This window comes from Schistocerca cancellata, chromosome 6 (assembly GCF_023864275.1).
Source record: "Schistocerca cancellata isolate TAMUIC-IGC-003103 chromosome 6, iqSchCanc2.1, whole genome shotgun sequence".
Classification (NCBI taxonomy): domain Eukaryota; kingdom Metazoa; phylum Arthropoda; class Insecta; order Orthoptera; family Acrididae; genus Schistocerca; species Schistocerca cancellata.
In genome coordinates, this window is record NC_064631.1 from 369,770,208 (window position 1) to 369,785,597 (window position 15,390).

The following is a 15,390-nucleotide window of genomic DNA, read 5'->3' on the forward strand; positions in this document are numbered from 1 at the left end:
AGGGGTTCCAAATTTTGTACACACATACTTGCAACACCCTATATATGTTTTCAATCAAAAGGAGTAAGTGAAATAACTGAGTGATGTACGTAGTGTTCCACAAGTCTGAGCATTCTATCTTAGTGGTCTCACAAGGGTTTTATGTCCTCTGGTCCATTGATGATGCTGTTGCTAAAAGAGGAAACATAAGGAAAGTGTTAAAAGCAATCGTTGCTGTAAGTCACCTAAAAATTTATCGATGGGGACTGCTAAATTTTCAAGTATATTGCACTAACTGTCGAGCATCCTTTCCAACTGTCATGGAAGACTTCAGTTGCGGTCCATGTACAGAGGTCAGAAACAGAATGATATTTGTCGAGGCAACATGAGTCTGAAATTATGGCTGTGATGCTACACAAAGCCATTGAATCAAAGGGGAAATGTGCAAAATCACTTAAGAACGATGCAAACAATGTCTATGTGATGTCCTTACACTAACCACTGAGCAATCAGCTAATACAGCAGTGAAGTAAGTTAGCTTGCAGTATGTTAGAATGTGTATGTTGTACCTCTACATGGAATGTGAAAGATTTTTTGTTGTTGTTCATGTGGTGCAGTCAAATGACTGGTTTGATGTGGCTTTTCACACTATCCTGAGTGAGCCTCATCACTCTGCAAAAGTAATTCACCCTACAGCTGCTTTAAGCTGATTAGTGCAGTCAAGCATTGTTGCTAACCCCAACCCCCCTTTTTCCTTCTATTATAAAACTAGTCATTCCATGAAGATTCAGGAATTTTGATCGTAAGCACTATTCAGAAACATCACACTTCAAAAGCTGCTGCTTTTCACTTCACATCTCTACTGTTTATCTTCAACACTTCAATTTATATTAGATGTTTTTCAGAAAAGTTTTTCCTGCTATCGCCAGTTTTCATTTTCTATCCTCTCTACTTCAGCTATCATCAATTATTTTGCTGTTGAAACACCAAAACTCACCTACCACTTTTAGTGTCTCATATCCTAGTCCAGTTCCAGCATCATTGTCAGATTTAAGTCTACTACCATGAATTACTCTTTTTTTAATTTTCATTGATGTTTATTTTATAGCCTCATTTTCAACCACTGCCTATTCTGTTCAACTGATCTAAGCAATTTGCAATCTGTGTCATCAGCAAATGTTAAAAGGTTTTATTTATTTATTCTTTCACCACTTCCTCAACATATAGACGGAATAACATAGAGGATAGGCTAAAACACACACACTCACTCACACCCCCCGCCCCCCCCCCCCCCAACATCATGTCCTATGTCAAAACTGCACTCTGCTTTCTGTATATGTTGTAGTTAAAACTTTCACTCCCTTTATTTTATCCCTGCTACCATCTGAATTGGAAAGATTGTATTCCAACCAACAATGTCAAAAGCTTTCTCTAGGTCTACAATTGCTTTTAATATAGGTTGTCCTTTCTTCGCCTACCTTCTAAAGGGAAATTGTAAGGCCAGTATTGATCTGCTTATTCATACATTTCACTGGAACCCAAATTGGTTTTCCTCATAGTTAGCTTCTTCCAGTTCTTCCATTCATCTATAAAAAATCCATGTTAGTATTTCTCTCTCATGAGTCATGACTTATTAAACTGATGATTTGGTAATATTCATAACTTTCAGCAGATGTCTCATTTACAGCAGCAAATACTACATTGGTCTTGAATGTCTGAATGCATTTTGCCAATCTCATACACAATCCACACCGAATGGAATAGATCTGTCAAGGATTTTTATCATTCTGAGGGAATGTTGTATACCCCACAGGCCCTGTATCAATTTAGCTTTTTTAAGGCTCCGTCCAATTCTTTATCATATCTCATCTTCATCTGTCTCCTTTATGTAAAATTGTCTTCAAGCCTGTGTTTCTTGTACAGTCCTTCTTTGCTTAGTAATGATTTGTCATCTTAGTTCTTAGTACTCATACAGATGATTATCTTTTCTCCATGGATCTATCTAATTTTCCTATAGATGTCATCTACGTTCCCCACAGTTACACATGCTCCTAAGGTTTTGCATTTCTCCTCTAGCTGTTTCTGCTTTGCGATTTTCATTTTTTGTCATTCTCATGTTCAGACATCTGTTCCACTTTGGTTGCTTCATTTGTTGCCTATTTATATTCCCTCTTTTCATTCATTAAATTCAATATTTTTTGTATTACCCATGAGTTTTTACTGGGACTCATCTGTTTGCCTAAAACAACCCTCACTATTTCATCTATCAAACATACACATTTGTCTTCTATTGTATTCATTTTCCCTGTTTGAGTCAACTGTTGCCTAACACTCTCTGTGAAATTCTTGACAACCTCTGGTTATTTTAACTTATCCAGATCTCATTTAATCCCCCCCCCCCCCCTTTCCAGTTTCTTCCATTCATAATCAATAACCAGTAAATTATGGTCAGAATCCACATCTGCCCTGGAAATGGTTTGTTGTTAAAATCTGGTTCTAAATTTTCTGTCTCATCATTCTGTAATTTATCTTATATTTTCCTGAGCCTCCAGGTTTCTTCCAGATATAAAATCTTTCACGATTCCTAAACCAAGTATTAGCAATAATGACTGTGCTCTGTGTACAATTCTACCTAATGACTTCCCCTTTCATTACTTCCCCCAGTCTATGTTCTATTATTTTCCATGTTCTTTCTCTTTCTACTACTGAATTACAATCCTGTATTATAGTTTTTTAATTTTTTATTTTGTGTTGATAATCCTGTACTCGTTTGAGCACAAACATGTGTTGCTTGCTACTGAACTCTACATCCGGCCATCCTGATTTAGGTTTTCCGTGATTTCCCTAAATCACTCCAGGCAAATGCCGGGATGGTTCCTCTGAAAGGGCATGGCCGACTTCCTTCCCCATCCTTCCCCAATTCGATGAGACCGATGACCACGCTGTCTGGTCTCCTTCCCCAAACAACCAACCAACCTAAACTACATTCCATAGGTTCAAGTAGAATTGCAAATATTTAAATAGTGCTTACATGTTTGGATTATGATCGGGACATAAAACAATAGTTTCCTAAATTCTGTGTTTGGGCAATACTCCTTTACGAGATACAAGATTTGACATTAAAAATAAACACTACTAACTACTTGAATATGTGGAGTCCAGAATTGAGTCAAGAGCCATTGCAGCCTCTTACTCATCCAGAATTCATTCTGGGCATCTTAGTGTGACCAACAGTAAAGACTGGAACTGTTTTACATACCAAGTGACTGGAAACAAACCTGGAGTCTCTGCCAGTGTCCTCGGTGTGTGGGGAGTGAAGAAGAAAACCATGTTTTCTATTATATGTTACATGAAACACTTTGTGTGTAAATGAAGAAACATCATTCATTCATTAGAGAATTACTGAATGAGGCAGTGCAGCTGTTAGGACACTGACTTCATATTCAGGGGGATGGAGCTGGTCTATCCAGCCATCTGGATTTGGGTTTTCCTGGATCTCTAAAGCAAATGCTGCAATGATTCCTTAATCAAGGCCATGGCCGACCACCTCCTATCCATGCAGGCATCTGTACTATCCTCTTACAGCATTTCATGTATGCTATGTGTTATATTTTGTCCTACTGATTGGCACTGTATTACCTTGACAAATATATCGCTGTGATTTGATCCTTGGATGAATGAATAAATAAACGAACAAAACAAAAATAAAAGGTTTTGAGACATGATGTATCGCAACATCCATAAGATACTGTAGACAGACGGAATGACAAATGAGAAAGTCCTTAAGGTTGTTGCAAATAAATGTTTGATACATTTGCAATTCGAATCATTGCAAATCTTGGGGAGAGAGAAATTAGTGAGCTGACAGTCTGCATATTTTCATTCAATGTCGTGGAATAATGTTCCCTGGTAACTCATCTTTAAGAAAGGAAGTCTTCATTGCTCAAAAATGTGCTCACCCACATTCATTTCGTAGACACTGTATAAGGACTTGGGCATTAAGGAACATAACATACATAATTACATTACCAAAAGGAAAAATGACATTCATTAATCCACATTAAGGTCATCTTTAGCACAAAAAGGGATGTGTATTGGCACAACTAAAATTTTTGTAACTTATCCAGGGATATAAAATATCTGATGGACAGCAAAGTTAAATTTGAAAATAAACTGAAATAGTTTCTCCATGCCAACTCCTCCTATTCCGCAGAAGAATATCTATTACTGAAACGTGTAAAAAGTGGTGGACAGGAATTACTAACTCACAACTGTATATTTAAAAAGTCTTATAAATGTTCAGCATGTAGGCGTATTTACAAATCAATTTGCAATGTGAATGCAAAAGGATTCTTTCAGATCATTACGATTTATTGTGCAAATGATCCATGGAACATGAAATTAACTACCTATCCTGAAGATGATCAAGGGCCAGTTACAGCAGCTGTGAACCAGCTTGCCTCAGGAGAGGATACAATGGCTTTATGACATACTCCCAACCAAATTAGTGCATGCATCTAGTCCAGAGGGAGTACTATGTCTTACTGAGAAGTGGGCTCATACTCAATTTTTGTAATCACTGAAATAATATCAGGAACCTTCTCAACCCACATAGTTTCATGTTTCCTCGTGTTTCTCAGGGTGCTACACGTTTTCCAGTGTATCTGCAACTGCACTTTTCAATTTGTTAGTCGCTGGTATGAACATCTGGCCTGTATTGAACTATGGCTGTTAGGTTATTTAATGCTTGCACGTACATATCTCTCTCTATTTTGCACAATATACTCTTTTGCAAGAAACGAAGCCGCTTTTGGAAAGAGAAATGACACATTATAGCAGAAGTGGAATTTAACATGGATACAGAACTCTCTCATTCTGAAATTTCTCATGGAATGTCTGGGGTAGCTTTCAAATATAGCTGACATACCAAAGTTTTCTGTAATACTTTCCTTATGTAATATTCTTACATAAGCAACCATTGTCTGCAGAAAATTTCACAATATACTAAACAAACAATAAAAAGGTGTCTGGAAATTAACACTGGAATGGGGTGCATCTCTCACATTCACGGGGTAATTTCCAGACAGTTGCCATTTGGATTATTTAAAGAATTATTGAAAGTATCTATTCTATAGTATCCCACTTGAGCAACAATAATATCCTCATTAAAACAGAAGTGTGGATTTCAAAAGAGTTGCTTCATTGACAATGCAATTTACATGTTCACTCACAAATTTTTACTAGTGTTAAATAACAAAATAGCACTGGCTGGTATATTCTGTGACCTATCTAAGGCATTTGACTATGTGAGTCACAGCATTCTCCTAGAAAACTGAGGTTTTATGGAATTGATGGCACAGCCAACCAACTGATGTAACACCTAACCAAAAGAATGCAGAAGGTTGTACCAATATACTCTGGGTTTGTAATTGGGACTGGGGAGGAAGCATAATGGAGCTTCACAAGGCTTAGTCTTAGGTTCACAACTGTTCCACACATATGTAAATAATTTTCTGGCTAATATACAACAAAAATAATTAGTTCTTTTGCAGATGACACTAGTTTTGTAGGTAGTCCAACTACATATACAGAAACTGAAGAATTAATTTTAAAAAGACGCGACATACTCAGTTTTGCACATCTAGGGGTACTACATCACTGAGAAGTGTAACACATAGTGAGGAAATAATAAATAGGATGGAAACTTCAAAATTCTTAATTGTCCAACTTGATGAGAATTTAAACTGGAAAACACACATTTTGGAACTCCTAAAAGGAATTGGTTCAGCTACATTTGCACTTACAATCATTGCAAATCTCAGGGAGAGACAAAAGAGGAAGATGACATATTTTGCATACTTTCACTCAATAATTTCATATGGAATACTGTTCTGAGTAAACTCATCCTTAAGAAAGGGGGTCTTTGTTGCTCAAAAATGTGCTGTAAAAATAATATATGGTGCTGACCCACGATCATCTTGTAGACATCTGTTTAAGGAGTTGAACATTCTGACTACTGCATCACAGTATGTTTATTCCCTCATGAAGTTTGTTGTAAAAAAAAAAAAATGGTCTACTGTTCAAAAGGACAATGATGTACGTAACTGCAATACCACGAGAAAAAGTGGCATTCATTACTCCACAATAAAGCTGTTTTTAGCACAAAAAGGGGATGCACAATGCTGCAACCAAAATTTTCGATCACTTACCCATTGGTAAAAAAATGTCTGGCAGACAGCAAAGTAACATTTGAAATCAAACTGAAAAATTTTCTACTTTACAATTCCTCATATTCCATAGAAGAATTTCTATTATTGTAATATGTGAAAGACAGTGGGTAGGAATTCCTAACTCACGCCTGTGTAATTCTTTTAAAAAAGCCACCATTTATAAATATTAAGCATGCAGCCATATTTACATATTAATTTGTGATGTAAATGTAATATGACTCATTCAACATAATTATGAATTATAAGTGCACATGGTCCACAAAATATGAAATTAATCAATCAACTGGGGTAACTGAAAGACAAAATGTAGGTCTATGTTAGTGAAACGCTATACCAGTGTATTTATAAGCCAATTATGAAGCAATGAGCAATAAAAGAGTCATTTATTCTACTTCTTGATGATACATAGAGTTGTTTTTCATCACCAATGGCTTTTAACATGTCTGGCCTAAACTACTGACCGGCTACAACTTCCACTTGTTCTTTTAGTGTTCATCAATATCTTCCCTTTCCCAACCATTTAAAATCCTATCAGATCTTTCGTATGTTTTAGGTGGACCTAGGCAGAAACGTGTCTCATTCAGATTGTGAATACATTCTGGATAATCTTTTATACCAATTTCGTCTTTTGCCAAACCATAAAAGTTGTAAATTGTCAATGAATTATTTGTGACATCTCACCTAGGCTGTGGTTTCTTCACTGCAAAATCCTGTCACTTCTTAAAGTTCAAAATCCTGGCACTTCTTAAAGTTTGGGAATCAGTCTTCTCCCGCTCTCTTGTTGATAAAATAAGTAACATGTTTCACTCAGTCACATTGTTAGTGCAAATCCCCATTTGGCAAAAACTTCAATGAGTTTTCCAGTTCCACTCTTTCACTTTCTAAAACAACTAGCTCCCTTACAGCTGTGCCACTGCGTTGTCCTTTAAGATGAGAAAATAAGTCTCTGTATTGCCCACATTTCCTAGTAACATTTCTGATGCTTACACTGGGATTTTCATTCACTTGTACAATTACTCCTAGCAGCTGGGGATAAAGAGGAATATTCAATACTTATCGCCGGCTTTGATAAGCGAAGTAGAAAATATGATAAACGTCAGAAACAAATATGGCAACTATAAGGTGAGATAAGTGGTGAGTTTTTGGAAAGGGCTAAACTACAGATCAATAAGTCTCCACAATCAGACTATTTGTTTTTTCACTTGGCTACCCAACTCACAACCAAACTATCACCTTCCAATTTAACTTAGCCCTTGGGCTAAGCTACAAATCAGTCTGTAACCACAGCAAGGTTTATTTGCTTCCACATTCACTGACTTTGTCATCTAACAACCAAACTGTGAAAATATGCATTGAAAGCTGATGTCAGAGCAGCCATTAACATTACATTACTGGTCCAAGCCAAAGATTATAATAGAATATTCCTCTTGATCTGCAGCTTGTCCACTGGGTGTATTATTTATCACTTAGAAACTTAAAAGCAATCAAATTTACCTTGTAAGCTCCAAAGTGTATGAAATCTAGTCACTTTCCTTCAAAATTCCCCTCTCTATCATATTATCATCTAAAGATTTTATTTCTTGCTTGAAGACCATTTAATGTAGGTTGATAACTCTTTATAAAATTTAGCTACTGTTGATACACTAGTGCAATGGAAAATTATATTAAAATTTGATGAAACTAAATGTTTAAAGGAATTTTTCTGACATTTTCTAAAGCCACGCTGCTGTAAATGTTCTATGAAAATAATTTGATTCAAAATACATATAACTGCTTGAAAAAGATCGCTCTAATAGAAAAGAAAACTTATTTGACAAAAATTCAGATTCCCTTGGGCAGTGGTGAGGCAATATGTTTATTAAGCTTGCTTCAAATTTATGTCTGAAAACTACCCAAGGCTCCCCTACTTGGTGGCTGTCTTGGGAGCAGATGTCTACATCAACACCTACACTTTACAAACCACTATGAGGTGCGGGCGAGGGTACATCTCATTGCACCAGTTATTAGGGTTTCTTCCCATTCCATTCATGTACAGAGCACCGTACTTATTCTGATCTTAGATCACAATCCCTATGTGAGCAATATGTACAGGACTGCAGTAAGGCAGTTCTTGAAACCTTGTTAACAAACTCTCTCGGGATAATTTATTTCTATCTTCAGCAGTCTTACCGTTCAGTTCCTTCAGTATCTCTGTGACACTGTCCCGTTGATTAAACAAACCTGTGACTATTCGTGCTGCCCTTTTCAGTATATGTTCAATATCTCCTGTTGCTCCTATTTGGTAGGGGTTCCACACACTTGAGCAATATTCCAGGATGGGTCACATGAGTGATTTGTAAGCAGTCTCCCTTGTAGACTGGTTGCGCTTCCCCAGTGTTCCACAAATAAACTGGAGTCTACCATCTACATTACCCAGGACTGAGCCTCTGTAATCATTCCATTTCATATTTCTACAATCTGTTACACCCAGGTACTTGTATGAGATGCCCAATTCCAAATGTGACTAATTGATATTACAGTCACAGGGTATTACTTTCTTGTTTGTTTGTGAGTGCACAATTTTACATTTCTGAACATTTAAAGTAAGTTGCCAATCTCTGCACCGCTTTGAAATCTTATCAAGATCTGACTCAATATTTATGCTGCTTCTTTCAAGTAGTACTTCATTATAGATAGCTGCATCATCTGCAAAAAGCCTGAATTTACTATTACTATTGTCTGCGAGTACATTAATATAGAACATGAATAGCGAGAGTCCCAACACGCTTCCTTGTGGCACATCCGAAGTTACTTCCACATCTGACTATGATTCTCCATCCAAGATAACATGCTACATCCTCCTTACCAAAAAGTCCTCAGCCCATCACAAATTTCACTTGATTCCCCCTATGATTGTACTTTTGACAATATGTGTAGGTGTGGTAGAGAGTCAAATGCTTTTTGGAAATAAACAAATACTGCATCTATCTGACTGCCTTGATCCAAAGCTTTCAGTATGTCATGTGAGAAAAGTGCAAGTTGAGTTTCATGTAGTCAATTTTTTCATAATTCATGTTGGTTGGCCCATTGAGGAAGTCATTCTGTTCAAGATACCACATTATGTTTGGGCTCAGAATATGTTCTATAATTCTACAACAAATTCATATCAAGGTTATTGGACATCAGTTTCGTGGATCACTACTACTATCCTTATTCAGATGGGTGTGACCTGTGATTTTTTCCAAAAACTTGTCACAGTTTTTTGTTTGACAGATCAGTGGCCGATTATAGTTGGGAGGGGGGGGGGCCTAACTCGGATGCAAATTCAGCATAGAATCTGACAGGGATTGCATTGGCCCCTGGAGCTCTGCTGTTCGATTTTAATGATTTTTGTTGTTTCTCAGCAGCACTGATAGTAATACTTATTTCATTCACCATTTCAGTGGTATGAGGATTACATTGGGGCAATTCTCCTGGTTTTTCCTTTGTAAAGGATCATTTGAAAACAGAGTTATGCATTTCAGATTTTACTCTGTTGCCCTTAACTTCAGTTCCCGTCTCTTTCACTAGTGACTGGACACTAACTTTGTGCCACTAATAGCACTGACAATGTCCAACAACGGACCACTTGTGAGTGGTTTCCATGAGCCCATATGGAAAGCTTGATCAATTTACTTCGACATACGAATCTGCATTATCTGGCACTGTCCTCTCTCCTCCTACAATGACAACAAACATGTGCCAATTGTAAGGAAGTTATCACTTTTCATTCTTTTGCTCACTGTCATCACTTTTGATGGGTATACACCACTGGAGGTTGAAGGGCATACATCACTGGATGAAGAACCACACACACAATTGTTTCTTCATCTCTTACTCAATTCCTGACAGTGTTTCATGTCAAAATCGGTTGACTGCAGGGAAAAACAAACATCACAAAATGCCATCATCCACGGCACAAATTCACACTCGACCTAAGCTTGCAGAAAAGAGAAATGTTCCCATCTCAGCCCCACAGCAGATAGAGCCTAAATAAAATACAGACTATTACGACTCTTCCACCACCTTACATATTTACAAGACGACGAAAACACACACACACACACACACACACACACACACACACACACACACACACACACACACACACACACACACACACACACACACATATACGTGTCCATGGCCACAGCAAAACTGGTCATTGTTGTTGTTGTTGTTGTTGTTGTTGTTGTTGTTGTGTGTGTGCTTTTGCTAGAGCAAGAGCTTGAAAGCTGGTGTGAATATTGTTTTCTGCTCAATGTTCTTATGTGTTGCACATCAGCCAGCCTCAGGTGGGTGGCTGCCTTTCCTTTATTTTCCACGTTATTCCATCGAAGAATTCCTTTGCGAACAGTAATTAGTCAAATATGATCTTTCCCATTCCTACATGACAAGCATTTCAAATTCATCTGTTTGTTCTTACTGGGAATTAAATCTTTCAGTTTTCCAGAGGCTCTCCTGCAATTAGTCTGTCTTGGGTGATTACTGTCTAGTATAATCCTAAATATTTATGTAATCTGGTCTCAATGTGTAGAGGTACATTATCACCAATATCACATATTTTTCCAATACTTGCTGTCTCTAGAGAAAAAAAAAACTTATCTACTCCAACTATTAACGAGAAGAAATGGCTAGAAACATAACAAACTTAAATTCCATGCAAAGACTAAGTGGGATTTTGCTGAGGCCAAAACCTTTGATCACTTTTCACAATTTCATATGTGTCACTTGTTTAATGCTGGATTTTAAAGGGCGATGGTTATCTGTGAGTAATACTCATTAAGAAATATTTGAAAACACAGTTTATTTTGTCTTTCACTCTGTTATCGAAAACTTGAGCCTCCCTATGTCTTAAGCTGACTGGGCACTAACTTTGGACATTGTTCCCTAAAATAAAAGCAAAATGTGTTTATGCTGTGGAATGTATTGTGATAACACACTCCTGCAGTAGCTTTAGACGCTTTCTCATAATTATATCATCCTGCCGATGAAATGGTTTTGTGAACTGTATACGACTCTAATATTACGACGTAGCTACGCCTTCTTCAAAAACTTCTTAATACTGTCCACGTGCCATTAAGAATAGCTGTGACGTACAGTGGACGAGAACGAAAATAAAGCATTATTGTTCCTGTAATTACAAGACTGCTTAGGCTGTACATACATATATTGCGAGCATCTACACTCATTTACTTCGTGGATCGGGTAAAGGATAGAATGAAATAATCCTGTCAGTCACTTCTACTCCGCGTTCCTCCCATTCTAGGTGATTTTTGTAGTTCTTACGGCGTTTTTGGCGAACAAAACTGCATGAATTAGTGTTGTATACAACTTACTATTACACTCACCTGGTCTTGCTTTTCTCTTGATTTCTTTAATTCTTTTCTTTGCTCTGTGGTCTATTTCCATTTTATATAAAATATGCTGTGACAATAAATAATATTACAAAATAACAGAAGTTAAATCACATGTGAGCTATCATAACCAAAATACTGATAACCGCCATCGTGAACCACTACGTCAGCATAGTAAACTACTCGGGGCCGTCATTACAGAAATCCAATTTGTCACGTACACGGCTTCATAGCAGTTGCGAAATATTTCAACTCATATACACACAGTCGCACAATCGGCTTAATCAGGAAAATAATAAATTAAAAAATATGTGCAACAGAGGAGCAACTTTTTTTGAGATATCCTCACACATAAATCATTTAATAAATTTTAATTTCGGTAATAATGTCTGTATACAATAGGAATCTGAAGCTGCATGCTACATCAGTCAGAATATCTATTTTCATTAAACGTACGATATCGAGAATGATCTTTCTCCTATAAATAGCTTTCATCTGTGATTCGAACACCGCTGGTGCGACAGCGATATCTCAGCTTCCTTGGTTAACTTCGTCGGTCTCGGTACTCGGTAGAGGATAAAGTACTTATTGTATAATAATCGGTATGTTGAGTACTCATTTGGCTTGAAAGTGATGAAATTTGTCAAGCAGCTATTTTAAAGATGTGTTAATTTTGAATGTCAAGTTTTACAGTGACGTTAGACTGGTTTCATTATTAATGCAGTATTAATTCCTTCGCGAATGTACTGCCCATGTTGCGTTACTGCATATAACATTAGCAGTTTTATTTTGCAGGTTACCAAAATGATGCGAACGGTTGCTCTTAGACTACATTCATCTTTACGGGGCCTGGCATTCAAAAACCGGGCGGCGTGCTCTGCCATTCCATCACGTTTAATGTCGTCGCACACCGAAACAGACGAAGAATTTGATGCTCGGTATGAGGCATTTTTTAACAGGGAGGATATTGATGGCTGGGAGGTGCGCAAGGCAATGAATGACCTTGTTGGTTTTGACCTGGTACCAGAGCCAAAAATTATAAATGCAGCATTGAGGGCATGCCGTAGAATAAATGATTATGCCCTCGCGGTAAGGTTCCTGGAGTCCGTAAAGGATAAGTGTGGGAGCAAAGTCGAAGAAATTTATCCATACGTAATACAAGAAATCCGACCGACGTTGGAAGAGCTCGGAATCAACACTCCTGAAGAACTTGGTTATGACAAACCAGAATTAGCATTGCAGAGTGTGTATGATATGTAGATAGCTATTGCTGATGAAGCAGTGCTTAGGTGAAGTGTTATAGCAGGTATTAACGTCTGAAACATTTCGCAGACATACATCTTCAGTTGCAAATGTATGCAGTTTGTGATTAATTTACATGTGCAATTGAATGTAATAATAAATTCATTTGTTTGGACTTGAGTTCAGAGTATCTTCCATTTTCCAGCACCTGTATGGTATAATTCAGAGTTTTCAGTAAGTGCATAAAATGTCTGGATCTATATAGCTTTTGAAGTAATTTGTGATACTTCAAAACAATGCCTTAGTGTGTGATATCCGCATAAGATTTAGGCAACGGCATTAAAATTATTTGGAGCAGAAGACACTGAAGAAATTATGTGGTGTTTATATTTCAAAGTTGCAAATTCTATCCAAGTTTTCAGCCGTGTGGAACGACAGTCTAAATTGCTGTATAGGTACCTGTTGTGGTACGACAATTTTATTTTCTCCCATATTTAACCAGAATGCCACACATTCATCAAAAACTTTGTGGTGATTGGGTAAAGTGAGGTGATGTGACAGTTTGATCTATTGAGAATCCAAATTTAGTCCGGAGAGGGGGGTGCATGTAAGGTACTGAACAGTACATTATTGTATTTCTTAGGCCTACAGCAGTTAAATTATTACAAATGTGATATTATACTTTACAGAAATAAAAATTTGACCCACAGAAGGTGACACATTGGTGTAGAAACATGTCTGGGTAAATATAAAATTAAACTAATTGTTTGCACAAAGCTGATTTCAAAAACGACCCAGTTTTTAAAATGACAAACACGGAAGAACGAAAAGAGGAGCTTGAAACCTTAGTAAAGTAAGTACATTATTGTTCATTGCTCCTAATTGTGAAAACGCAGTTTTGTGTGCAGTGTTTGTTTGCGAAACAAATTTGGGAAGGATTGCTGGATGTCGCGTTGCGAGATGTAGGGGTTATAGGTATTGATAAAGAAAAGGCTTCATAAGACCAATAGTGTTTGTAGCTTTCTGATGGACTTGCAATAATGCGGTGACAGTTCGTGACACACACAGTACATGCTGTAAGGGGTAGAATGAAGTGGAACATTTTAAATTTGGCTAGATTAGGAGTTCATATTATGTAGTTGGGAGTTACAGCATTACCCTCATCTTGAGGCAAAACTGTGGGACATAATGCAAAAGAGTGAAAAGTTAAAAGATAATTGTATGTTCTACTTTGCTGCTTCCATGAGTAAGATGTAGTCAGTTTTGTAATGGAAGCAAAGTGTGTTGGGGAACAAAAATTGTAAATGGAGACACAAACCTTGGTTACTGCAAGGATGTTCAGGAAATCGTGGGGTGCAGTAGCTTGAGAGATGAAGATACTTGGTTGGGGCAGGTAAGCATGGGCATTAGAACAGTCTGTTCTGGAGGCACCATTGATGCAAGGAGCACATTCAGAGTAATGAAGTAGGTTACAGGGATTCAGTATGCAGTCAGTAGCACAGCACTGTTTTCCGGGGAAGTTCTGTGGCAGTGGGGGATAAAAGACCATTTAGAAGTAGAGAACATGAAGTTCTGGCAAAATGTAAATTTAGGAGATGACAACATTTTGGGTAGTAAATGCATTGAGTCATCAACAAGCAAACAAACTGAAAACTCTGCAACTAGAGTACACACCAACAATGAGAAGTTTGTCACCACCAATGGAAATCAGTCAAGCAAAGTGTGAAACATAATCCATTGATAGTTGTGTGCTCTGGTGGGAACATGCACCCACAGGTGAAACTTGTGAAATTCTGGTTTTTAGTACATTATATTGTTATGTTTGCTGGCAAGAGGGTGATTCTCAGTTTTCTCTTATTTTCGTGTTCAGTTTTCTCTTATTTTCTTGCGTCTTTGGAACTTACACTGGAACAAGTGTTAAAATTTTAAGTATTTGGATTTCTCCATAAAGCATAGCGGGAGGGGAAGAGTTACCAATAAGCTATTTTTAATAAGTGAATTACATTTCTTTTCAATAAATATTTAACACATGTACTAAACCAGCTACTGGTAACTGCGTTGTTTAGTGTCATTAGCCACAACTGTCACATCTACTTTACTAAAATTCATCCCTGATTTACTGTCATGGGAAGCAACTTAATATAAAGTATCATTTGTTAAGAAATTCTGTAGATTAGGAAGAGTTGTCAAATTGATAGGATTCAAATATAAATTTAGAATTATGTAGGCACTTTGGATCTTTTTCTTAGTTCAGTGTGTTTTTGCTTATAGATTATACCTTACAATAATGTTACACTTTAAGTTGTCAATTTTACACAGAAGGAAAATTTCTTATATTTATTGTTGATAAGATAAAACAAAATTTTAACTAACTATAATGGTAACAGATAATCAATAGTAACTAGAGATTCTAGAGTGTGTGTGTGTGTGTGTGTGTGTGTGTGTGTGTGTGTGTGTGTGTGTGTGTGTGTGTAAGTAGCCCCACAAAAAGAAGTCATAGATTGGGTGAGCTTGGGGGCTAAGTAGTAACACAATAATGAAAAATTACCAGTATTCTGCATTAA

The 15,390-nt window shown here is 37.1% G+C and overlaps 2 protein-coding genes across 2 annotated transcripts in view; one reads left to right on the forward strand and one right to left on the reverse strand.

The window, feature by feature from the left end:
* LOC126191316 (bifunctional arginine demethylase and lysyl-hydroxylase JMJD6) overlaps positions 1-11,826 on the reverse strand; it is a 124,762-nt gene extending 112,936 nt beyond the window's left edge. Inside the window, exon 1 of the mRNA XM_049932147.1 lies at positions 11,579-11,826. Coding sequence (XP_049788104.1) covers positions 11,579-11,639 — 61 coding nt within the window. The 5' untranslated portion in view covers positions 11,640-11,826. The remainder of the gene's footprint in view (positions 1-11,578) is intronic.
* Positions 11,827-12,060: 234 nt separating this feature from the next.
* Positions 12,061-13,006, forward strand: LOC126191317 (cytochrome c oxidase subunit 5A, mitochondrial-like). Its single transcript, XM_049932148.1, has 2 exons — positions 12,061-12,186; positions 12,380-13,006. The coding sequence occupies exon 2, from the start codon at positions 12,389-12,391 to the stop codon at positions 12,842-12,844; it is 456 nt and encodes a 151-aa protein (XP_049788105.1). The 5' UTR covers positions 12,061-12,186; positions 12,380-12,388; the 3' UTR covers positions 12,845-13,006.
* Positions 13,007-15,390: the final 2,384 nt, after the last annotated feature.

Coding starts and splice junctions, on each gene's coding strand:
- LOC126191317 (XM_049932148.1), top strand. CDS start 12,389: ATGATGCGAACGGTTGCTCTTAGACTACATTCATCTTTACGGGGCCTG.